At 36.5% G+C, this 27,353-nt stretch overlaps 1 protein-coding gene across 2 annotated transcripts in view; it reads left to right on the top strand.

Annotated features, from left to right (window-relative positions):
* sorcs2 (sortilin-related VPS10 domain containing receptor 2) overlaps nt 1–27,353 on the top strand; it is a 219,534-nt gene that overhangs the window by 107,816 nt on the left and 84,365 nt on the right. For both annotated transcript variants that reach the window (XM_079839013.1, XM_079839014.1), the window contains exon 3: nt 4,874–4,973. In XM_079839013.1, the coding sequence (XP_079695139.1) occupies nt 4,874–4,973 (100 nt within the window). The remainder of the gene's footprint in view (nt 1–4,873; nt 4,974–27,353) is intronic.

The following is a 27,353-nucleotide window of genomic DNA, read 5'->3' as shown; positions in this document are numbered from 1 at the left end:
TAACTTATATTGCATTCAAGGTATACGTACTGTATCATCAATTCATGCATTCCCTGTAGGTCAAACCTATGACATTGAGGTTGTTAGCACCATGCTCTACTGTTTGTGCTGCGCTGCTTTAGATTTTCAAATGTGGGGGAAATGTTTTAGATTTATGTAAGATTGGTTTACCTTTGATCTATTTGTAAATTTAGAAAGTATACTGAAAGCACTGAAATTTGATTTACTGTATTGGCCACATAACTTTTGAGTACCAGGCTAATCATAAGCATATTTGAGCAACTTCACAAAAGGATTTTGGGAAATACTGTACATAATTTGGACACTGAATATGGGGCTGCAGATGGTGAATGATGCTCAAGAGTGATCAAACAATACAAATGAGATTGATTCAGTTTGGAGTATTAAATCAAGATGTCTTTGCATACATGATGGCTTGACTAAAAGCATAAAAACAACAATACTTTACTGTTGCTACAGTTAACCATCAGAATGATTATACTGGATGTCTTTGTTTTTTCCATATATATTGCAGTGAATGACATTTTCTCATCTGACATTTCATGTTAGCTACAGATCTCTGGAGGAGGTGAACTTGTCCTGACTTCACACAATGAAAAAAAAAATATTCAAAAACATTTCTTGCTTAACTGCAGATGCGATTTGAAACAATAACAACAAAAACAACAAAAATTCACTTTTCAAAAAACTGTAGTACAAATAAAAAACAGCATGCCATTGTCAGATCACCAGGACTAGATAAATTGCCTGTTTAAAATGCAGGGAGTCTATTAAAGGTGACGGTCATGGCCAGTGTCTAGTTTTTGGAAGACCAGTCAGGGAATATTTATGACACCCCTCCACGTAAATGATGTTTGATGGTAATGCTAACATGCCGTGTCTCTAGTATTGGTCTGAAGGATTTTCCACGAGCACAGAAATCAAGCATGCCTGTCAAAGTGTGGGTTATTTTCAGTAGAGATCCATCAACAAGCAAAAAAGAAAAGTCAAGGCTATGTTCGACGCATTAATGCTTTTGTACATTTTTTGATCTTACCGTTTTCCTTCAGCGCTTCCCTCCAAAATGTACAGGCTGTTCATAACTTGAACCATGATTCAATGTGACAGTCAATGTCTGCACGGAGCATGACTCATGATCCCAAATGAATACAGGAAGTCACAATGTTTTCTGTATATTTCCAAACTTGGACACTTTCCTTTGTGGCAAGAATTTGATTTATTCTGAGATTTAGAATTTGACTTAATACATAACCAAGGGCTGTAAAGGATACACTATTCTCATTAGCATTGATGATGCTGTTGATATCAGGATATTTTATACCTAATATTTTTCAATTCTGCACCTCAAATGCATTTTCTGTTAATATTGAATATTTCAGTTCAGGTGGTTCAGGGGTTTATACACCCTATTCAAAAGTTTGGAGTCAGTAAAAAAAAAGCAAGGATGCATTATTCAGCAAGGATGCATTAAATTGACCAAAAGTGACAATAAAGACATGTATAATTTTAAAAATTGTTACAAAAGATTTCTATTTCAAATGCTGCTGTTCTTTTATACTTTCTATTCATCACCTAAAAATTCAGCTTTGCCAACACAGGAATAGATTACATTTTAATTTAAAACATATTCAAATAGAAACAGTTATTTTAAATTGTAATAATATTTTACAATATTACTGTTTTTACTGTATTTTGATCAAATAAATGCAGGCTTAGTCAGCCTAAGAAATGTCTTCAAAAACATTAAAAAAAAAATCTTACTGACCCCAAACCCCAAACCTTTGAATGGTAGTACATACTTATATGTGGAAAAAGTAATTGATTGGAAATCAATTCGATTTATTTTTAAGTTCAAAGCAGATTATTGTCCCCTCATTCTCCACCTTCTCTTCCCTCCATGTTTCTTTATTATCCACAGCCCTTCGTCACCAGCGGCATTAGTCCTGTCAGCTAATCAGTGGCATGAAATGAGCCATCCGATTAAGTTAGCATCATTAGTGAAACGTTTGGCAACCGAAGCGCAGCGTGCCACACAATCCTCCAAATTAGCTTTATTAGTTACATAATGTTCCTCTGAGGCCTCTGACATTTTACTCTCCACGAGAGGATTTACTTAATGAGTTGGCTGTTTCTTGCACTCGCTCCACCAACTCCGCTGATGACCTCTGCCGAGTTTTACTCCACTTTGGAGACAACGCTGAACACCGTCATTGTCTGATTGCGTATTCTAATTAACAGACTCAACTCTTCTGAATGAGTGGCATTTATTATGAATTTAATTCTGATTTCAAACAATCATGGCTTCTTTGGTAATCAATGAAATGTTGAGGACGTTTGGTAATAATCAAGCTATTTTTAAACAACAATATAATAAAAAGCACACTCTCTTGTGCTTATACGTCTATCATGTTAGAGTGATACTGGAAACTGTATTAATAATTTTAGAAAAAGTTTAGATTTTTAGACAAGTTTGGATAACAAACACAAGCTGCCGTAACACTCAGAAATCAGATTTTTATTTTATTTCTTCTACTATGGTCTTTTATCATGCTGTGGGTGGGTTAAAGGGATAGTTCACCCAAAAATGAAAATGATCCCATAATTTACTCACCCTCAAGCCATCCTAGGTGTATATGAAATTCTTCTTTTGAGACGAATACAATCAGAGGTATATTAAAAAATGTCCTGGCTCTTCCGAGCTTTATAATGACTATAATGATGAGTGAATGGCAGCCCAAAGAAAGTGCATCCATCCATTATAAAAGTAATCCACACGGCCCCGGGGAGTTAATAAAGGCCTTCTGAAGTTAATCGATGGGTTTGCGTAAGAAAAATATCCATATTTAAAACTTTATCCAAACAGTTTCAAGTCAAATATCTAGCTTCCGACGGACCGCCTTCCGTTCTCAACTTATGAAGAAAGTGTAACGCCTCTAGCAGTTCAAAACGTCCAGCGTCATCGTCGAGCCAGTTGCGCTTTTTCCGTAAGTTAAATACGGAAGGTGGTCCATTGGAATAGATATTTGACTTAATAACGTTATAAATATGGATATTTTTCTAACAAAAACCCATCGATTAACTTCAGAAGGCCTTTATTAAACCCCGTAGCCATGTAGAGTACTTTGGGCAGCCATTTACTGCCATTTTAATGCTTGGATTAGCCGGGACATTTTTTTATATAACTCCGATTGTATTCGTCTGAAAGAAGAATGTCAAATACACCTAGGATGGCCTGAGGGTGAGTAAATCATGGGCTAATTTAAATTTTTGGGTGAACTAACCCTTTAACAAGCTTTTCACATCATTCACTTATTGATGTACTGCTTTGTTTATTATAATAAAAAATAATGATAATTTGTTTTGTTTTGTTGTTTAAAATGTCCTCTCTGGAAAGCACAACCCGTCATGTTCACTATCATTGTGTATTCCTCTAGTAGTTCCTCATTCTGCCATGATACCTCTGTGTGATGAAACATGGCGCCTGGCATAATGATCACCTCCCCCACCCTGCCCAGCCTTCCCTCCCGCTTTCATTTAAACCTCTCGAGCTGAAACAACTCTGTTCTGCTCCGTTCTGTCAAGTAAGGAACAAAAATGTGAGCTCAGCAGGAGCTCCAGAGAAGAGTCCTGTTCACTTCTGTTTTTTAATTAGTTCTATGGGGGAAGTCTTTAGTGCTGTATGTTTGTGTTGAGGAATAGTCTTTGATCAGGCATTTTGCACATTCTATCAGCTGCCAGCAGCAGAATGCATTCCCTCAGCCTAACTGAGAGGCTCATATGTGAATGGATCGTTTCGAGACACTTTAAATGTAACCCTGTGACCTTGACCTTGTTCTTAAGTGCATTTCATGTACCTGTGTTGTGTGAAAATGATTTGTTCTGACAGTGTCAGGCTGGTTTAGGCCACAGCTCTCTGCCTGATTGATTTTTGCAAATATTTCCACACCTGCGATGCTGCCTTGTCATTCCTCATATCTACAGCAATTCAAATAGTTTCTCCATGAACTAACATCAGTCTCTGACTAGTTTGCCTCACATTACCTGCCAAACACGAAACATCATCTGCTCACGCTGTTGTTGTCGGGATCAGATTGAGCAGTCTTGTTCATTTCTTATTGTAAGGATGATAGAAATGGTTTTAGTTTGAGTGTGTTTACCGGTTTTCTCTTTCTGTCATTTCATATAGCAGTCATTTAGTTTGTTGCGTACTGCTAAAACACAAGAACGGCATTTTTCTCTTCTTGTGAGTTTGTAAATGCCAGAACTGCGCTACCATCTTTCCCAGTGCAGCCGTTTTGCAGAGTTGTGAAGTTACTTTTTTTGTTTTTTTTGCTGACGATTCTGCTGACTCCAATTCAGTCAAAAAAACTGTCAACATGCTCATGAGATCACTTTAGCAATCAGAGGCCAAAAACAGTCCATTCTGGAAAATGTTATATATTTTGTGCTTGCTGTGAATATTTCGAACCCTAGTGTTGTGTTTACATATTTATGGGATCTCAACACAGATTTGAAGTTGAAAAGACATACGCTATGAATGTTCACAAACAGTATCTTAACATTTAACCAAGCAGTTCAAAGCAATTGTACGAGGTATATGTAAGGAAAAATGTCCTTTTATTTTACTGAAAATATTTTGTGTTAGAATGTCAGAAATAGACACTATGATAATAGTGAGTCATATGTTTATGTTGCCTCTCAGCTCTATGAATAAATCTAATAATCTGAGAATGTGATTCAATCTAGATCTGAATTATATCCCATCACATTTTTCCGTGTGTGACTTAGTAATTAAGCAGAGTGATGATATTAAGGAGATTCCTTTCTTTTTCTTCTTCTTTCTTTCATGCAGATCCAGTGATTATGGGTCAACCTACACCAAGCTCAACCTGATGCCTGGGACAACCATCATAGTCACAAACTTCTACATTTGTCCCACCAATAAGAAAAAGGTGAGAAGACCATAAACACTTTACTAAATCATTTTACAGAACTTTATTATCACTAGAAAAATGCCATTTTATTTCATAGGAAGGTTTAGATAAGCAACAAAATCAACACTTGTTGATTTCACAAAGAATAACATACTTTCCCCCTTCTACTGCCATTTGAGTATCGAGATGTGTGCAAATGATTGTGATATAAATTTTTTTCAACACATATGCTAATACATATGCGAGTATGGTAATTAGTAATCACTCAATTATAAGTTATTGACAACAGTGGATGTTCAAGCATATATCACTGATTTACATGACTTTACAAAATGGTACTTAAGAGCTTCATATGGTTCTTCTCACTTGATATTAGAATGTATTCAAACACAGCTAATAAATATGTCCTGTGATTGTGTGCAGGTATAATTAAATGTGAGGAGTTTAAGGTCATGCACATTTTTTTCTTCCTCCCTTATGGAGATTGATGGTAATGATCACCCTAGAGCAACTATGACATGTTCGAGCGTGTCAAAGTCATTCTAATGAAGTTTACAGGGATCTCCGGCTCATTAGTAATCTCCTCACAACCTCTTAAACATGAACACACACAGACGTCACAGCTGAATAAGTGCTAGCTGTCTGTAATAGGCAATTTAGCAGAGACACATCAAAATCTGTCCTCAGCTCTAGTCACAATGCACAATATTAATAATTAACAGGAAAATAACAGTCATTCAAAATGAGATGCCGTATGTTTGAGGACATGGCTGTGTTTTGATGTTTGTGGCTGTGAAGTGAATTGCACGGGAAGTAACTACTGTAAGTGTTGACTTCAGGAGACAAGGAAAGGAATTGTTACTCCACAGTCACTCCTGATGGAACCTCTTTCTCACATCAGACTCCTTTATCTGTAAATCTCAGACGACCGTACCTTGACTGCCAACACAAAGAGCGTTTTGAACAGGGCAGGACAATACATGCTCTTTCTGCAGTGTCTGGGAAAAAGTGGCTTCTATGAAAACAGACACTTTCAGGCTTCTAAGGAGCAAAACTTGAGTGTCCTCACTGATGGCGCTGCCCATGGGGCACTTACAGTGAGCCGCAGGGAAAGCCTCTACTGTTAGCTGGCAACACATTACAACTCTGACTCACAGAATTGATACTTGTGCTGCTGGACAGTAGGCCTAGTTGTCATATTACGATGCTATTCATCATAATCACACACTTCTCACAATGCTCTGCTTGGCTTTATATCATTATGATGCTGTTCTACACACAGAAACGGTGCATTGTGTGCTACTTCACTAAGGCTATCTATATACGTATATAATTATTTATACTTTATTTATAAATACTTTTTTGGATGGCTTGGAGATACTGTATGTTGAATATACATAAGATATGTTGAATATCTTAATACCCGCACACCTGTAGGTAATAGATAGGTGCTTAGGAAAGAAAACCAAAAAAGTGAAGAATCTGATAAACAAAAGAAAGTCTTGCACACTATGGCAAGTATTGAGAGTATGCAGGACTTCCTTTTGTTTTTCTTGTTTTTAAAAATATTTTATTATAAAGAATATTTTTTATATTCTGTTTATATTTATAAAAATCAATATTTATAAATGTTGTTTTTATAAATATAATTATATAATAATAATAATAATAATAATAATAATAATAATAATATTTTATTATAATTTGTGTATCTCTTTATTGCTATATAAGTCATTTTTATGAACACATTTTTTTTAATTAATTAATTAATTAATTAATTATATAATTTATAATCATTATTTTTGAACATTTATTTTTGAAAACACTCCCCCTGTCTTGCATTGGGTGGACAAACATATAGTCCCGCCCTAAACTTACACCATTGGTTGTGTTAATGTTCCTGTGTCTGGATGCTCAAACAAACAAATGTCTGATAAAACCATAGGACCGCAGTGTTTATACTTGAGAGCTGTATTGCTTAGCCCTATCTTGGTGTGTACTTATAAATCGAAATGTGTCTCGGTTTGTGAGACAGAGAGAGAGAGAGAGACAGTGATAGTGAATGCGCTGCTACACCTCACAGGTCACCGTACAACTACACAATGTCAATCAGTATGGCGTTAGACAGGGTCCCAGCGTAGAGGAGCAGGATCAAACGCCACTGATCCAAAACCAAAGCGTCTGGCCCCCTCATTTCTACAGAGCTGAGCTCAACCGAGCGTGAAGGAAAGCAAGAGACACAGAAAGGAAAAAAGTGTCAGAGGGAAAAACAGAAACACAAGTCCGACAGTAGTTGCAAATAAAGCTATCCTTGTCTCTAATATATCTGACCTCCATTAAATCACATTTCCAAGTCCCTTAACGAAGATGAGCAGTATCTTTTCTCGGTCTCTAATTAGAAATATTCAGCAGTGGAATTAACAGCAGCTGATTCTGCAGTAATGGATTCAACGGAGTTCAGTGCCTTCCTTCATTTTGTTAATAGCTTGCGCCGTTCAGACAAAGAGTTTAAGCAAACAGTTTAATTTCAAACGGCATAAATTTCACTTCCATTGTCCCATGTTATCTCTTGCTGGAACTCCAGCAAGTAATTATTCAGGAAATAATGTGTGATTTGTCCACGCTAGAGATACAGGGAAAGTTCATTCATGGTAAATGGCCTTGAAAATAAGAAAGCAGGACGTTTCTACTTTATCAGAGAAATGTTGTTATACTTTTATGGTTCGTTTGCAGATTCTGCATCGTTTGAAGCATTTACATAAATATGAAATATTATTAAGCTTGACTTCATGGCCTTTACCTGCTGAATGTAATCCAAACTGGATGCTTCCATAATTTAAAGGTCACAAACAAATTTTGTTCAATGAAACTTAAATAATTTTACTTTACATAGTGTTTTCTGTGTTCAGTTAAATGGTGTAACATAGCCTTTCCAGCAGAGGTGGACAAAGTACACAACTCCATTACTCGAGTGAAAGTAAAAGTACTACTGGTAAAATGTTACTCCGTTACAAGTGAAAGTTGTAAAAAAATATTTTTACTTAAGTAAAAGTACAGAAGTACTTGTTTTTAAAAGTACTTAAGTATCAAAAGTAAATTTCCTTTTTTATGTCAATGCATTATTTTTATTATTGTTGCATTGTCGTATGAATGCACGCTATGCCATCGTGGTGGTTTAAGCCAGTCAGTGATGCTCCATCCAACATGCTAGCATACGACTACCTTGAACTAATTTAAATACTTGTTTAAAAGTTACAAAGCTCTTTACAAAGCTGCTGTCACTTTAAGGCCAAATGCACGGATCCAATACACTGATACACATCCAATATTCCCCCAACTGTTTACGTTCACTTAAGACATAATCAAGTTTGTTTACGTGAATACTTTCCAAAATGAAAATTTTGACATTTTGTGTATTGGTCTGTTTATGTGCGAAAAAAACGCGAAAGAAAGCTCTATTCAGTACTCGTGCTCAGGCATCTCAGAGGCACAAAAAAACAGACTGAACTGAGCTCTTTCATCATGCTTTTTCAGATTCATCCATATGTCTGCTCTTCTCTTTCTCCCAGACATTTACATTTTTTAACATTTTATGAGACATTCATCAAGTGTATGCCAACGAAACTAATCTTTAATCTTTTCAGAAAATATTTTTGCCATAAACTGATTAATGTTCAAAAAAGAAAAAAATCATCCACTGACTTGCAAAGCTGCTACAGAAACGACTTTCGACTTCGAGGACCTTGATAGAAATGTAGTGGAGTAAAAAGTAAGATATTTATCTTTCAAATGTAGTGAAGTTAAAGTAAAAGTTTCCCTAAAAAAAATATGCTTAAGTAAAGTACAGATACTCAAAAAGTGTACTTAAGTACAGTTCTCAAGTAAATGTACTTCGTTACTGTCCACCTCAGCTTTCCAGATATAGTTCTCACCCACTGTGGTGCGTGTTTTGTGAACGTTTGCATCAGAGAAGTCCCCATTCTCAGGGACTCGTTCTGTTGGAAAAACTCCCATTACTTCAGCAGCTGTAGTCAGAGCATGAGGCCCGAGATTAAAATCTCCTTGCTCAGTGTCCTGAAACCGAGCTAAAACAGATATAAAAGACAGTGGCTATCTCTGACATTTGGGAGTTTAATACATGCATTGGAAAGCGAGTGAAGCAAACCAGTGTTCAGTGCTTCCAGTCGGGAAAGCAGCAAGGCCGCCTCCACGAGCGTGACTGGCTAATGGAATGATGTTCCTCTGGGTGAAAGTTCTCATAGAGCCGGGAAAGAGGGAGGAGAGATAAAAGCCAAGAGATGTTCACTTGTTTCTCATAGCTGCTTTATCTTTAAGAATTTAGCAGGATTTATTCACATTTTCTCATTCTTTGGTAAGGGATTTTTAGTTGTCCTATCTGGGTTTATCCAGACATAATGCTCATAGACTGTGAGACTTTACTGTAAATTGGCATGCTAATCCACTGTGATACAGTACCTGAAGTGCAGAGGGATCTTGATCTGTTGATCATGGTTTTATAAGAGGTAAACAAATATTGGATTATTTGAAAGACTGGTTTCAAACATGTTATTATTATTATTATTATTATTATTATTATTATTATTAGTAGTAGTAATAGTAGTAGTAGTAGTGCTGATGTTTTATATTATTATTAATATTGTTGATGTTATAAGCAAATTAACTCATCCATGCTATATGTTACACTTCAAAATATGAACATTGACATTTCTCCAACATCAACTAGAATTTGCATTCAAATTAAGAAGCACATTTTGCAAATTATTAACTATAGACACATAAACACTCTTTTATGCCTAGAAGTCTTAAAAACGGCAGAGCTTTTTTTTTTTTATTAATCGTGTCCTTAAATGCTGAAAACGAAGATTATTTATTTATTTACTTGATTTTTTTCAAGCTTTAAAAGATTATGGACTCAATTAAGCAGTCCATAGTTTAGCCAAGAATAAGTATTACAAATTGCTTCTTTGGTCATGGGCTCTTTAACTCGTAATGAGCTTTAGGGTCAGATTTACTAACAGCTTGCTCCAGCGCAAACTCTCTTTTGGCATTAAACTTCTGTCAGGATTTGCTAAAGACACACAGTAAAAAATTTGTGGACAGGGTTATTTTTGCGGTTGACCTTATTGAATATGCATTTGTAGGAGTTCCCCTTTCAGACGCACAATTAATGGGAGGAGATTTAATTCAATCATGCAAGGTGATTTTCTAAGGTTTGCGCTCTCTCGTCAATGTACTAGTATTTGTGCCATTATTTACCACCCAAAAAAAGCATGTTTTAAATGAGATGCTAAATTGCGCTGCTCTTGATTGCGTTGGTCTTTATGGAAACAATCCATCTGCGTCTGTGTGCTTTAATTTGCGCATCATCAGTAGATCACACGCAGAACTTTCCACTCCCATCTGCTTTTTTTTGGGAATTCATGTTAATTTGCCATGTTTAGTAAATCTGGCCCTAAAACACATGTGTAATGTGTGCCTATGCACACACACACACACACCCCTCACACCAATAAAGGAACACTAACCTATAAACTAACACACTCAGACCTACTAAAACACACTGCTTGAAAATGTGAATTTAAATTCTTATATGATTTCCGTAACCATGCAGTAGTTGCATTAGAATCCGACCCTATAATAAAAATGTTGATGTCACAGTGACCTTGTTTATGTCCCTGACCTTGCGTAGAGATCTATAACACTGATAAATGTCGCTGATTTATTTTCACACACAGTTTGGCCTCTTGTCATCATTGCCATTACGTGGAATTTGTGAGAGATAAAATGGATTGGTCTGACCTGATTTAGCATAACCAGTCAATAAAAGACAAAATTCAATGCCTTCACTGTACTACAGTGTCTGATGATCAGGACTCTATTCTTTAATGCCAAAAGGAAGAAAAGGCATGTCCCATTGCAGCTTTGATTTATTATGGGAGTTTTTCTTCATTTATTTTCCTCCCTTGTGCTCAGTCTAGGCATCAGACTAAAAAGTTGCTTTGAGACAATTCATGTTTGACAAATTTCTATACAAATAAATCTGAATTGAAAGCCGAAGTGCGCCTGTAGCAGTAGCCTCACTTTGTTTTCCTAAACACTTCCCTTGGTCAGATAGACTTTAACTTTTTTTTTTTTTTTTTTTTTTAAATGTAATCAGTATTCCCCCCACTAACCCACTTTTTGCGTCTGTCATTATTTAAGCTCGGCTTTCTATAATTATCTGTTGACATTAGATAAATGTGTGTTAATTATACCCACAACACTTTAAAGGTCATGCGTATACTTTTGAGTTTCATTTTGTGGCTCTGATTTGCGAGAGCCTTTATAAATCATACCAAGGACAAGCCTGTATAGCATGCAGAAGTGTTTTAATTGGATGCAGAGTTTATGAAACACTGTCTTGTGTAGAACAAAAATGTATATAAATTTTATGTTAGTTTGTTACTGTAGTTTTAAAACAGCTGTTCTTTCCTCATATTTGCCTGCATTAGGTTTTAAATGACTGCCTCCCTGGACAGTTATGTGCCTCCTATCATTTTCACTCCCCTTGATTCATTATTCCTCCTTTAGATTAATCTCATTTCATTTACGCTATCCCGCTGTACTGACGAGAAAATAAACGGCAGCACATCCTTGAAGATCTGCCAGTCATGGCTTTTTCGTGCCAAGAGTCTGCTGAGGTTTTTGCTTAATGATGCATGTAAAAATGCGGACAGTAGTTAATACAAACTTATACCTTTTGAATCTGCTTCTATATCTTTATGTGTTAATGTATTAAGCTCAATAGGTAAAAAACGAAACAATATGATTCATGTAAAAAGACAGACTCATGCAGCACACTCTGTACTGGAGCTCTTAATTTATTTATTTTTTGTAGCCTAGTCTAACCTCAGACTGTCAGATCAATACAACAGTCAGTTTGATACACAAGAGCACCCACAAATGCAACATGTAACACATTTTGATTCAGTGTCTAAACTCTGTGTTTTAGTGTCTCAAACTTTGATATAATACTCTCTAAATTCTTACCTCACTTTAATTTCTAACCTTTTTTCCCCTCTAAATCTTTTATATTTTAGTCTCACAAGCTCTTGGTGCTCATGTGTATGACAGTGATAACTCAACCCCTATGGCTCATTTTTGACTGTTAACTCTGACTGACAGTGTTAACCATGCCCGGTCTCTCCTATGCATTCAATAAATAAACATAAGATGCACACTTTGAACATACACTGAAAATAGTAGACCATCCGGGATTTTTTTCTATGATTTGATACTAATTCTATCTCAATACTTTTTAGGATGGATTATATGCAAATTGGGACCCAGGGACACTTTTGTTATATTTGATTGATTTTTTTTCTATGAGATAGATTGGCTGTGACTGCACTCTGAAATAGTTTAATCACACCTGGACGGCAGCCAAAGTGTTTGAGGATAAAATGATTGTAGCTGGGGAAAAAAGGGTGATAAGGTTACAGATAAATTCATGATGACGTGGAGTGTCTTTGAGGGCTTACAGATGGATTGATTGTGTCTGCTCTCAGCTGATATGGAATTTTGGCTGCAGTGTTAAACTGAACCGTCTCCTCTTGGGAAAGGGAGATGGATGATGAGAAACGTTTTAATCATCTTGCCAAGACACACACACACAGATCTGAACTTCATAAGTATACAAGATTCTGCCCTATTTCTTGGTAATTAATCAGTTTGTGACATGGACACTTGAATTGAACCTGTTTCTTTGTGGGGGCACCCACCAGTGGCAGTACTGACTCACTCGGTGTCCTAAAAATAACGTTTCCAAAAGGGGGCAGCGATGCCATAGAAAAACCAATTTGGGATCCCCGAAATACCTCTCCTTAACAGTCCTTAAAAGAACCCTTTTTTCATTGTGTGAAGAACAATTTAATAATCTGAAGGAAAAAAAACGTTTTCCTCTAAGAATGTTTTGTGCGATGGAAGGGTTCCATGGATGTTCTGCATGGAATCATAGATGCCAATAAGCTTTATTTACTGTATGTAATATATGCAGTAATGTAAGACATAAGAGCTTTATAATATAAATTGTAATAGATCAACTAAAAAACAAAAAGTAGAAGGATTTTGACTCTTACTCTCAGACTTGTACCCCACTATCTGTATTGACATTAATGTGAGTGGATTTGATTTGCAATCCCAAAGGATTCCCAATAGACCTCTCCTGATTTATCACTGCCGATGAGCTATAGAATAACTTTACAGTTTTACATTAAAGGAGAATGCACAAAGAGTTAAGAGGTAATTTTCCTCTTTTGCATGTCATGACACTGAGGAATCCCCAAGCTATTTGTTTTGCGAGTGCTTGAGGATCTTCTTTCTGGTGTTCACTCTCATTTCCTTTAGTGCTGAAGTGCATTAAGGTCACTTTCAGTTGATTGACAGTTTGTGATTGTGCTGCTGTGTTGTTCTCTGACATTCCCACACTGAATTATGACATTCGTCTTTTGTTCTTGTTTCCCTTGTTATTGCTTATTGCCAAGTTGATGTTTGAAAAATGACAGCTTGATGGCAGGAGTCTATTTGTGCGCATACTGGCACTCATCTTTGGCAAATGATATTTTCTGGAAATCTGTTATTATTTTTACAGATGATGTCAGACAGAGAGGGTTTATCTGCTCTGAATCTCTCTCTCTCTCTCTCTCTCTCTCTCTCTCTCTCTCTCTCTCTCTCTCTCTCTCTCTCTCTCTCTCTCTCTCTCTCTCTCTCTCTCTCTCTCTCTCTCTCTCTCCCTCTCTCTCTCTCTCTCTTTCTCTCTCCCTGTGTTAGGATAGTTCAAACATAATGCAGGTGTGCTGATGGAAGTCATGTGGGTTTCTTGCATTTTGGTAACTTAAATTACATGGTGGAGAAACTAAGGTCCTGTTATCCATTTTAAGCATACCTATGCATGTTTAATGATGTCCTATGTTGCAGTTATATGGCTGCTGGGTTGAAGGTCCCAGCTGTGACTGAAGGTGACAGTGAATGTTCTTTCATGTCCTGCACCACAGGTTTACATGCTGATTATTCCACCCCTTTCCTCTTTTGCTCCTGGCTCTTTTTCCCATCTCTTCCTCTCCTCACAACTGGAAAGTTTTATCCAGTTTTATTGTATGTTATTTTGGGTCAAATGTAACTGAAACACACATGCAGTGCTGAAGCACTTTTGTAGCCGGTCTGTTAACCCTTTCAGACCCTATGTTCATTCCAATGTTTTTTCCAAAGGATTTTTGTATTGAATGCTGCATAGTTCAAGTCAACTAGCCAACTGTATTAGCGACATATCAAGACAACAACAAAAAAACGTATTTTGAAATGAAGCATGGCGGCCTCTGAAACAATTAAAAAATATGTCATAATTCAAACTATTATATTGATATCCAGTCACAATGTGATATTGTAGAGTATTTGTAATGAAATGTTCAATAATGGACAGTGAGTCTTTATGTATAGCATATGAGGTAAAGCCTAGATACAACATTAAACACTAAACTGCTTTATGGGATTTCAGTAATAATCATCAAATAAATGTTGTAAATTACAATTATATTTATAAAACTACAATATAAAATTATTTATTAAAATTAAAATAATATATAATTTGAAGAAATCATGTCTTAAAAACAACATGAAACTACATGATAATGCTATAATTTTGCTTTAAGTTTTCTTAAAGCAATTTAGAACAGATCCATCTGTATAATTATTTGGATTTTGTGACTGTACTGTTATAGTGAAAAGTAAAGTGAAAGTTAGATAGTGAAATTAAATACATTTATAATGTTACAAAATATTATAATATATATATGTTGTTATTTTTTCAAATAAATGCTGTTCTTTTAAAGATTCAAACCTGAAAAAATATATGATAAGCAACAACTGTTTTCAACATTAATAATAAGAAATGTTTCTTGAGCATCAAATCAGCATATTAGAATGATTTCTGAAGGATAATGTGACTGAGGACTGCAGTGATGGCGATATTAAAACAGAAAACAAATTTTAAATGTAATACATTTCACAATATTACTGTTTTATTGTATTTTTAATCAAATAAATGCAGCCTTGGTGTGCAAAAAAAAAAGAAGATCATTCACTTTTTTTTTTGATCGATTATCATTTATGGCTGCATTTAGAGTAGAGATTAAGAATGTCCCTATTTTTGTGTCCCTAGAATTTGATTCTGGCCTGAAAGGGTTCATTAAACAGTATTATACTGTGTGTGTTTAAGAATCTCAGTGCCAGACCACTACTGCCCCTAATTGGACACACACACACACACACACACACACACACACACACACACACACACACACACACACACACACACACACACACACACACACATACACACACACACACGTCTCAACAGAGGTACAGAACAAACAGACTCAGTTGGAGACTCGTCCTCTGCGTCTCTCTCTCTCTCACACACACACACACACAGACACACCGACACAAATGCAGTGGAAGCATGTGTCATTTGTGTAGCTCCCTGTTGCTCTTTCCCATTACTGTGTCTCCTTACCCAGCATGCACCTCTTTTGTGAACATCTTAGGAATTTTAATGTCTCCCTTTAAACTTGTTCTCTCTGGTTACACATTTAGAATCAGCTTAAACCAACTCTGTCTCATTCTTGACCATTAAGCAGCAGACTAGAAAGCTGATCTTGGAAAATTGGCTTGGGACGGAAGCGCTGAAGTATGCTAATGATGGTCTGTGTGTGTGAAAGGTTGATCCTTGCCGGTCATGAGGAAGCAGGCAGTCTGTCTACAGCTTTAGAACCGCCTGACAACCAGGATGATGCTCATTAATGTGATCTGTGTGTGTGTGTGTGTGTGTGTGTGTGTGTGTGTGTGTGTGTGTGTGTGTGTGTGTGTGTGTGTGTGTGTGTGTGTGTGTGTGTGTGTGTGTGTGTGTGTGTGTGTGTGTGTGTGTGTGTGTGTGTGTGTGTGTGTGTGTGTGTGTGTGTGTGTGTGTGTGTGTGTGTGTGTGTGTGTGTGTGTGCGTGTGTGTGTGTGTGTGTGTGTGTGTGTGTGTGTGTCTCAACGATAGCTGGTTCATATTCCTCATATCCTTTATTCCTTCAGTCAATAAGGAATCACTGATTCAAAGAAGAGTGGAAAACAATGTCTCCCCAGTGTTTTTGCTTTCAGAATAATGAAGATGATCAGAAAGACTCTGCGACCTCCAAACCCAGTTGTTTTTGTTGCTCGTGGTTATATGTGTGTGTGTGTTATGTTGAATATTTGATGAACTTCTGTGCAATTGTTTGTTTAATGCAAATGCGTGCCTTGTACCTTCCTTGTGATGAATGCAGTTGCACTTTGAATTGAGCCTGCTGTTAAAATCTAAATCTCACATTCACAAGTCCACGTAGGCTACATGTGTATATTTACACATCAATGTCTTCTAATACTGTAGGGCACTGTGCAGCCAAACACGTCCTTCACATTCTTATATCTTAAAGCTAGTTTGTGTGTATGACAAATTGTTTGGCCTTGAATCTTGCACAGCTTACTGTATCTTAACAAAATGACTGAACATTAATGCCTCAAATCCATCTTCCAAAAGCTCCCCCACATACACTTGGTCTCTCTCGCTCTAACCCTGTCGGAAAGATGAAGGAAGCCCAAAAGTTTAGTTTTGAAATGAATTTGAATGCCTTTGATGCTATTTATTGTTTAATCATCTTTTTATAATGTATGTGCATCTTGTCTTTATATGCACTGTCCTTAATAAGGGAGTGTCACCGCCCATTTTCTTTGATGTATCTCTTGGTGTAGTACCCATTTCACCTTTCTACTGTATTAAAGGGATAGTTCACCCAAAAACGAAAATTTCATGTTTATCTGCTTACCCCCAAGGCATCCAAGATGTAGGTGTCTTCGTTTCTTCAGTAGAACACAAATTAAGATTTTTAACTCCAACCGTTGCTGTGTGTCACTCATATAATGCTTGTCAATGGGGTCTAATTCTATTAGAGTAAAAAAAACATGGACAGACAACTTCAAATTAAACCCCGCGGCTCGTGACGACACATTGATGTCTTAAGACACGAAACGATCGGTTTCTGAGAGAAACCCAACGGTATTTATGCAATTAATTCACCTCATATCAGACGAATGTCTAGAGCTCTCCAGACTGCCATCACTTCCCGTGAGTGAGGTCAAAATTTCGGCCGGGTCATAGATATGTATACGTAGATTCCTCATTCGAGCGATCCACGCAAGCACTAATGAGGTATCTATGTATATATCTATGACCCGGCCGAAATTTTGACCTCACTCACGGGAAGTATTGGCAGTCTGGAGAGCTGAAGACATTCGTCTGATATGAGGTGAATTAATTGCATAAATACCGTTGGGTTTCTCTCAGAAACCGATCGTTTCGTGTCTTAAGACATCAATGTGTCATCGCGAGCCGCAGAGCTTAATTTGAAGTTGTCTGTCCATGTTTTTTTCGTTTTTGGGTGAACTATCCCTTTAACAGCCCATTTTTATTAAAAGCCTTATCTTTCAAGTGGTGAATAACCCCTTTAAGACACATTCGCACTTTAGGAGTGGGCTTTTTTTTAGTAAATGCTTAGTAATGCTTTTTGTAACTTTGTCTTTCTAACTAGTTTTTTCCATGTCTGGTATTTGTCACAATTAAAACCATTCAAATCTGCACCTGCATAAATCAAACAACATCATGCATAAATTAACCGCAAAATTATAGTTTATTCAGCAACAAAGAACACTCATTTACATTTTTTTTTTCAGGCCTTAGGAAACTTTCAATGTTTCATTGAAATGGAAAGAAGTCAGTGATACAACTGTTATATAATATAAAGCCTGAAGGGACCATTTTTAACTATATATTTTAAACTTTGGGCATGACTGTGGCATGGGACAGTTAGTAGAGACGTTTTGTATTATATCCAGCAATATTTAATAATTTAATATTTGTTTTACCTTGTATCATTTTTAAATGTAACATTTTTATCTTTCATATTTATTTAAAAGATCCCTGAATATCCACTGCCCAGATTCAGACAAACAAAAGATAAAGTTTCTACGTTATCCCATGGTATCCATTTTGACTGGACACTATAGAAGGTGCTTTGTTGTTATCTTCATCTTTCTCTCCCTCTCTTTCTTCATCATTCATCATGCATTGGCAAAATACCATCAGCTTAATTTAGACCTGGAATATTTAAAGTCCCCCTGTAGTCAATAATTTGATACCTTAAAACTCACCTTTGATCACCAAAATGATTTTTTTTTTTTTTTTTTTTTTTTTTATTCTGTGGAAAAAAATGTATTCATGTCTTAGCTTGAATGTAACTATTGCAGATCCATGAGTATACAAATGAGACTGACCTCCACTCAGTCATACAGGCTCATCTACAAGTCGATGTATCAATGGTAATGCGGTTTATGTATCGCTCTCTACAGCATCGGACACAGCGGTAATTGATATGATTAGCCTTTTGCTTGATTACGTTATCAAACAGTTAATAGTGTGTTGATAATGTTACACAATCCATGTTCCCATTCACCATCTCAGAGTCAGAAAGTTGCCTTCTAAAATTCAGTATCCTTATAAACGCTTTGAACAACTAAGAAAGTCAGTGCAGAAAGGCATATAGTTCATCATAACATCGTAATATACATCATTTACATAATTCACCTGCATTATTGATAAATGTACCCGATTTTTCATTTCAACAGAAAAATATACCGGGATAACCCGGCTTCTCTTGAGACTCCCCTGCTTCTCAGCCTAGTAATGATGAAATGCTTAAGCCTGCCTGCAAGTTGATGTGATTGGTCACCAGGTAGTTTGTGACGTAAGAAACACCAGTGATGTCAACCGTGTTTTTAGACTTTTTCTTTTTTTCACTGCAGTTTTAAGGAGAAAATACTCAGCAATGGTGTTGACATGAATTTGCACACGGTTAGTCTTAAAGCATGTTAAAAACACCACATAGGCATATAAACAACAGTATAAACTTGATTTTCACCACAGGGGGTCTTTAAGCGCTTTCCACAAAACAACATCCGCATCTTCTCAAGAAAATAACAGTGATTTGACTGAGAACAGGTTGTGTGTGAACATGAGCCAGATCCAAACAAGAGTTGCGTAGTTGTCTCCTCAGTCTAGATGAATGCTTGCTACAGAAATCTGAAAATAAATATAAAAAGCTGAAATAGATGAGGCTGCCAAGGGGCATGCCATGAAAAATTGGCCAATTTGTTCCTGAACTGGAATCATTGTGCGTGTCTGGGAGGCTAGAGCCCGCCCTGCTCCCGTCACTCGTCTTCCCTCTCTTTCATTCCCCACCATTCTCTCTCTTTCCCTCTTTCTCTTTCTACCCTGTTTTTACTCCACTGGCTTCCAGGCTCTCTTTTAGTGCCTATCCACATGTTTCTTTCTCTGACTTTCTCTTGCTTTCTCTGCTTTCCTTTCTTCATGGATGAAAACACTGAAAAAACTGTGTTTCTATAGGAACTCAAACCAGCCCTGAGAACACTGGGAACTGCTTTATTTATTTATTTATTCAAAAAAGTTGCATGGCACAATATAACAATCTCTATTTTATAAAATAGAGAATTATGTGACAGGTTCAATCTGTTTGGATTTTATCCAGCAAGTGTGAATATGTTTACACTGATTGTTCTTGTGAAAAGTTGCCTTTGCTTGTTTGCTTACATCAGGAAACATCACTTGACACTTTTTTTGATGTTGCAGTAATTTTTATATCACAAGTTTCGCAGACAACAATAAGAGAAAGCTATAACTAACAGCAAAAGAGGCTTTGCCAATGTAGTGATGTTGCTTTTATAAATGATCACAATTAAGTGAATAACTGAAACATTAGTAACAGAAGTAAAGCGTGTTATTCATGTCATTGTTATGGAAGTGAATGAAAAAATAAATTTTAATGAAAAGAGCTATATATAGGAGAAATGTGAGAGAGAAGAATGAAAAAAATCAGCAAAGCAGGTTTAGTTCCTGACAAGATGTTCAATGTCACATGCTGAACTTCAGCATGTCTGTTTGAGCATGTATTTTTTTTTAACATACCAGCATTTGCCCCACTCAAATGTTTGGCTACCACTCATTGGTTACTGATAAACATGCAAGGATAATCCTATACACATTTACACATTTCTGCAGCACTGGAGACAATCCTATAGAACTACTGGAATAGATTATTTTCAGACTGCTTTACCCAATCTCATGAGAAAACATAAATCAACTAAGCATGAAGGTCCACCCCTAAACCTAACCCTCAGTGGGGGTACTGTAAGCAGATTGTAAAAAATCCGATATCCTACAAATTCATGAAAATTCCCCATGAATTTGCCAAAATATAAAATAGTTACACATTGAAATTGTGTTGGATCGCTGCTATTAAGCAATCATACATGTTCAAGAAGTCACAATAATGGTCAAAAGAAGTCAAATGAATGATCATTTAATATTGACTTTTCAAAACACAAAATCAGCCTTACAGCTTCTGTTTCATCAGTAGGGCTATCAACAATATCTGCCTTTACCTTAATTTGCTGCTCAATTTACATCCATTTCTGTCGCGTTTATCACTGATGTCTGTCTTTTGACCTAGAGGAAGTCAAAATGACAGCTTTAAATATGTCCTGTCTGCAGTGCTGCCATTATGTGGAACTCCATTCTTTCCATTCTTTCTACTTGATCCACAGGCTGCCTTTGATTCTAATAATGGTCAAACAAAGGCTAATGTGAAAAGGGGACTTTGTATTCATCAAACAGAAGGCAGCAAACAGAAGTTTTATTGCTTCATCATGAGAATACAAATACTGCTTTTTAAAAGCTCCACTGAAATCCTAGGGCTTTTATAAAAACAATTTTGTTTGCATTTATATGAACTCATTTTCTTCATCGCAGACATTCTTTTTATTTATCTGTTTGCTAATAATTGAGTTTTTCTCTCTTGTGCTAGCAAGTTAAATGTAACAGTTTTTAGTTTCTTCATAGAGTGGATTTGTCTAGTTTATATAGATTTGGATGTAAATCATGTGTGGGAACATGAATAAACTGGAAGTAAGTAGGTAGAGAACAACAGTCTTCATTCTAGACAGTTCTTTTGCTCTCTAGATCCAGTGTTTGTTGTGATATCTGCATACAGTATTAAATTATAGATTGTCTAACCAGTGCTAGTGCGCAGGCATGAGCAGGCACCGACATATAGCTTACCTCTGTGTTTCCATTCATATTGCTGTCTGTTGTTAATAATGAGTTTGTATTTCTGTTATTTCAGATTTCCAGATTCAGACTTAAAGACACATTTTAAAAGAAAAGAAAGAAATTCAATAGTATTTTCACTTTGCTCTTTTATTACTCAACCTGAGTGCTGTCAATTTTCCCTGTTGAATATTTGATCAAATGTGTGGAGGGATTTATTTGGATTCCTCCTGTATTGAAAACCTCTTCGTGTGAAGAGCCTGTTTTTAATGAATTCTTGGACCCGCAAATAAGTCTTATGAATGTTATATGAACATTCACATCATTGGATTGCGTGCAGTGGGTCTTTTGATGTTCTGCGTCTCTCTCTCTCTCTCTCTCTCTCTCTCTCTCTCTCTCTCTCTCTCTCTCTCTCACACTCTCTCACTCTCTCTGTGTGTGTGTGTGTGTGTGTGTGTGTGTAACATTTTGTGTAGGAGAGACAAAGTCTCCATGTTCCATCCAATGGCAATGGGTCTTTTTTAATCCTGCTCAACTTCTAAAGGTCACAAAATTGTTTATCTGTGAACTTTGACTATAAATATAGTAATATATCCAGCTTCATCATAATAATTATTTTCAGATTGGTGCGACATGTCTCACATTTGGTGTAACCTATGGCACATTTTCTTAATAATTAGCTCTTAATGTTATTCCTTAACCTTATGGTGCAGATAATGTCAGACTAAAATTGTGTTCTTCCTTTCCTCTGAGTGCAGAAGTGCCATCGAACATTACTGGAATACAAAATACAATTATAGGAACAAAAAAATGAAAGGATGTGGGTGCTGGTGCTGGTGGAAGTGAAGGCCAGGTAGCATGTGCCCCAGGGAGATGGGTGTTGTTTCTTTGTGATTTTTCAAATATTTTGCATCATACCTGGACCTTGAGGGCACCTGGTCTCCACAAAGGAGAGATTTAATGCTGGATTTACAGCAGTAGTGACAAGGCACAGTGAGCATCAAGCAAGGCTCCATTGTCATTGAGTGCTCGCATGCTGTCCTGAGGCTGGACTGACTAGTGTGTAGAGCGCCAGGGTCAGTGCTTGTGATAGAAAGTGATAGAAAATGAAGTGCTATCCTTGTTAGTAGTGAACTTGATTTTTCTTTCTTTCATTTTTGGTAAATAAATGATAATCTGAGACAACATACACTGCTGTTATACTGCACTACTGGTCAGTAAGATTGTTTTTTAGTTAATCAAAAACACAGTAAAAACAGTAATATTGTGAAATATTATAAAAAATAAAATAAAAAATGTGTTTATTTCTGAATATATTTAAACATTTGATTAATTCCTGTGATGCAAAGCTGTATTTTCAGCATCAAAAAGCTGTCTTCAGTGTCACATGATCCTTCAGAAATCATTCTAATATACTGATTTGGTGCTCAAGAAACATTTCTTATTATAACTTATTATTTATTATTGTTGAAAACTGATGTGCTGCTTAATTTTTGTGGAAACCATTTTTAATAAATAATTTTAACCATTTTTAATAAATAATTTTAGACGAGTACTGTAACTTGTGTAACATAAGTGTGCATAAACCAGTATACTGTAACAGTTTTGGTCTACTATTTTTTGCATTTGCATATATTTGTTCCCACATTTCCTTGTCTCATGAGAGCTAGATTAGTATGTCATAAACAAGATATATGACTAAATGTATGTCTTGGTTTAGACATACCTTTCTGCAGAGTAGTTGGTTCCGGCTCTTTAGGCTTTGCTCCTGAGCAGTGAGTTGCAAGTCTAATAATGTTTTTTGTTGTTGTTGTTGTTTTTTAGGGATTTTGAAATGTCAGTAAAATCAACAAATTACAGTATAACACCTTCTTTGTTCTTCTTTTTCCACAAAGCTTTTCTCAGCCCAGAGTCAAAAGTATGAAATGCACCCAAGCGCACTTTACAGCGGTTCAATATTTCAACCTTTCCAAATCCAGACGAATCAAGAGCACCATGCAAGATGAATTATTACTAATTTCACATTGGACTGGATATACACACACACACACACACACACCACAAGCACCAACATGTGTACATCTATATGAATAGATGTACATCTATATGAATAGATGTACATCTATATGAATATTCACCCTCAAATTTACACATTCATCTGGCAATCAAATGAGTCAGTTTGTTGTTTTTGATATTTGTAACATCAGATTACTGTCGGCACCCCATACTGTGCTATACACTGTCATTATTCCACTGTACCTGAGCGAGGTACAGCCTACAATGACACCCTGTGACCTGTCATAACATGCCATGGCCTCCTCCCTGCTGTACACCATAATACCACCGCACCTGCTATAGTCTGGCAAAACATGCCTCTCATGCATAATGCATATGCAGCTGTCTTACTGACCAACAAACTACACAGGGAATATGCATAACAGAGAGTATTAGTATGCAGTGTGAGATGCCCCACCAGACGAAATAAGACAGACCACACGTGTGCTTAGACACAACTATGTGGATGTTTTTCATAACAATGCTACGCACTGGCGCATAAACCAGCATTTCAACATGTATTTGTGTGTATGAGAGAGAGAGAGAGAGAGAGAGAGAGAGAGAGAGAGAGAGAGAGAGAGAGAGAGAGAGAGAGAGAGAGAGAGAGAGCTGTGGCTTTTGCCTCTGATGAACAAAAGGAGGATGAGAAAGTGGGATTTTTGGAAGGTGTGTGAGGGATGGGCTGAGAGACTGAGAAGATAAATTAATAGCAGAGATGAGTGCTTATCTAGACTCATTTATTTGTAACAAATCTCTCGCTAGAAATGGCTAGACATGTTTGTTTTGTGAGAAGATTGATGGTTTGGGCTTTTCACAATTGTTTCTGCATATATTAAGCATTCCTCCAACTCTTTCAGGATAAATAAATAGTAAACTTTCTCTTTTAAATACTGTGGTAAATCGATATTTTTAAAAAATGTGTTGGCTTGGAAGTGGAATAAAATATATTTTACAAATATACATGTTTACTGAAAAAAAAAAACGTTTCTTGTTTTTTTTGTCAACAATAACAGAAAGAAGAAAAATTGTGCATAAGCAAGAATTTTTCTTTAAATAATTTTGTATATTTTCATACATTTTCATACATTGTTTCATACAACAGTATAAAATGTTTGAATATTTTGTTGTGTTTTGTGCAGTTTTTTGCACATCAACTGATTTAGATTCAATTTTAGTGACTAAAAATAATTACAATTACATGACTAAATATTGACAAAATGTAAAAAATATAATCATCAGAAGACAAAAACAAAAAGAACCCTGGATATGTAGATATAGTTCATTTTACGAGTGTAGAGAAGGTGGAAGAAAGAAATACTGTTGCTGTATGTGCATTATGAAGAGTCTCATTTTCCTCCATAAACCAGTTGAAGCTCCAGATCCAAGCCAACCATCTGAACTTCCCTCTGTGAAGCACATGAAAACTTCTTTTCTCATGCCTTCCTTTCATACAAGTTGTGAACATGACTCAATCAAGTTTAACAAGCCTCTAGAGAGCCAAGTCATGTTTTGACTTTAATGAGAGCAAATATTGTCATGAGAGTAAGCCTGTCAAGCCTGAACATGGAAAACATTGCATCATTTCCAGTTTAAGTGGTTTCATTTGTAGTCAGAGAAGCACTAAGAATGGAGCTGTATGCTGCATAGTTTTGATAGTTATGAAAGTGGTGTGTTATGGTGGTGTGTTCACTGTGCCAGACTTTACTCTGTTTTAGTGAGCTGCCTTGAATATGTTTCATCAATCCTCTGTCACCATCTTAATTAGCCTATTCAAACTGCATGACAGCCTCTGCTGACCTGCAAAAACAACTCATTATAAAGGCCATGTCACCACCAATTATTCTTTCATTTTATTTCCTCTCCTCCACTGAATCTTACATTCACTTTTCTAAAAAAAAAAGACTAAACAGGGCTTAACAATAAGGAGTGTTCTCCCCATTTGGGGGGGTGGGGTAGTTTATAGCTTTGGAGAAAGTTACTTTTAGAAAAGTAATGATTGACAATATTGCTTTACTTCCTGAAAACTACATTGTTGTGTTACTTTTTATGGAAAGTAATGTTACGTTACTTTTGCATTACTTTTTTCTCACCTGGGGCCCGTTCTTCGTACCTCGCTTAATACATCTAAGATGATTTGACAGATCCCAGATCTTTTAATCGTGATAACTGATCCCTGGCTAATTTGGTTCTTCAAACGAATTTGCGGATTGGATTAAAATATCTGGATTAAATTATCTAAGATTACTGCGCGTTCTTTTTTCCCCTAAAGAGGGCAGATGCATCGATACTCGAAACCACGATCAGCAATGCAGCGATTGGCTGGCGTCAAGACAGCAACGTAATGACATCATATAATTAAAAAGCCACCTGGCAAAAAACTTGACAAATTACACAAAAAAAACCCACGAATTTCTGAACCTTTATAAGGAAACAGCCAAACAACCAAACCAACACAAAAGTTATAATAGATAAATGATAAATGTTTTTTTTTTTTTAACATGATTACCAATTATTTATATTCACGATTTTATACAGTATTTGTACACCCTTTACATTTTTATTTCAATGTTGTAATTTAATTTTTAATTCAATTTCATGCAGATTTGTAACGTGACAGTATTCAAGTTTCTTATGGGCCAAGATCAAATTATCCTCTCTTGCGCTGCATCAAGCCACTCCCATAATATCCGTGGTCACTTAATGCACGGCTCAGATTAACTGTACAACATGTGATGTGTGTAAACCAATAAAAATTAAATTGTATAAAGTAATTATTCCATCACAAATAAATCGCTCAATCAAGTGGCTGTCTATAGTATTATACACAACATTATACATTCTCATATACATATACAATATAACATTTTTATATTATTATTTAAAATGATTATTATTGCCCCTGGTTCAGTAATGCACTCTTGTAATAAAGTAGCAGTGGCTGGGACAGATTTTCAGTATCACCTCAAGATGCAATCTAATCCTGTTTACATGAAATAAGCCGCTCCCGAGCAGGTTTAAGCTTACGGACCTGTTGCTATGACAGCAAGTCCAGGATGAGCTTCGAAGAACCAAACAATCCAAGATCATGCCAAATCGTCAACAATCAAATCCAGCTAACTGAGTTAGCGAGGTACGAAGAACGGGCCCCTGGGCTGAGCTTGCTTATTTGTTTTTAAACAAAAATAAATAAACATTCTAGTTTTTGCAAATGTAAATGTTCTTTCGCACTAAAAGTTAAATGAATAAGTTTTAGTCTGTTCAACACTCTTACTTCAGCAATAAAAAAAAGAAACATAAATGTGATGTTTATCTAAAGCCATTTTGCATTGTAGGTATATACACTATATTGCCAAAAGTATTGGGACACCCCTTCAAATAACTGTATTCAGGTGTTCCAGTCACTTCCATGGCCACAGCCAGGTGTATAAAATCGAGCACCTAGGCATGCAGACGTTTCTACAAACATTTATAAAAGAATGGGTCGCTCTCAGGAGCTCAGTGAATTCAAGCGTTGTGCTGTGATAGGTTGCCACCTGTGCAATAAGTCCATTCATGAAATTTCCTCACTACTAAATACTCCACAGTCATTTGTTAGTGGTATTATAACTAAGGGGAGACAATTGGGAGCAACAGCAACAGGCTACGTAAAATCACAGAGTGGGGTCAGCGCATGCTGAGGTGCACAGTGCGCAGAAGTCACCAACTTTCTGCAGAGTCAATAGCTACAGACCTCCAAACTTCGTGTGGCCTTCAGATTAGCTCTCAAACAGTGCATAGAGAGCTTCATGGAATGGGTTTCCATGGCTGAGCAGCTGCATCCAAGCCTTACATCACCAAGTGCAATGCAAAGCGTCAGATGTAGTGGTGTAAAGCACGCAGCCACTGGACTCTAGAGCAGTGGAGACGTGTTCTCTGGAGTGACGAATTACTCTTCTCCATCTGGTAATCCGATGGACGAGTCTGGGTTTGGCGGTTGCCAGGAGAACGGTACTTACCTGACTGCACTGTGCCAAGTGTAAAGTTTGGATTATGGTGTGGGTTGTTTTACAGGGGTTGGGCTTGGCCCTTGAGTTCCAGTGAAAGGAACT

Source organism: Gobio gobio, assembly GCF_949357685.1.
Source record: "Gobio gobio genome assembly, chromosome: 2".
Taxonomy (NCBI): Eukaryota; Metazoa; Chordata; class Actinopteri; order Cypriniformes; family Gobionidae; genus Gobio; species Gobio gobio.
Note: the sequence above shows the minus strand (reverse complement) of the source record. Positions and strands in the feature narration are given on the sequence as shown.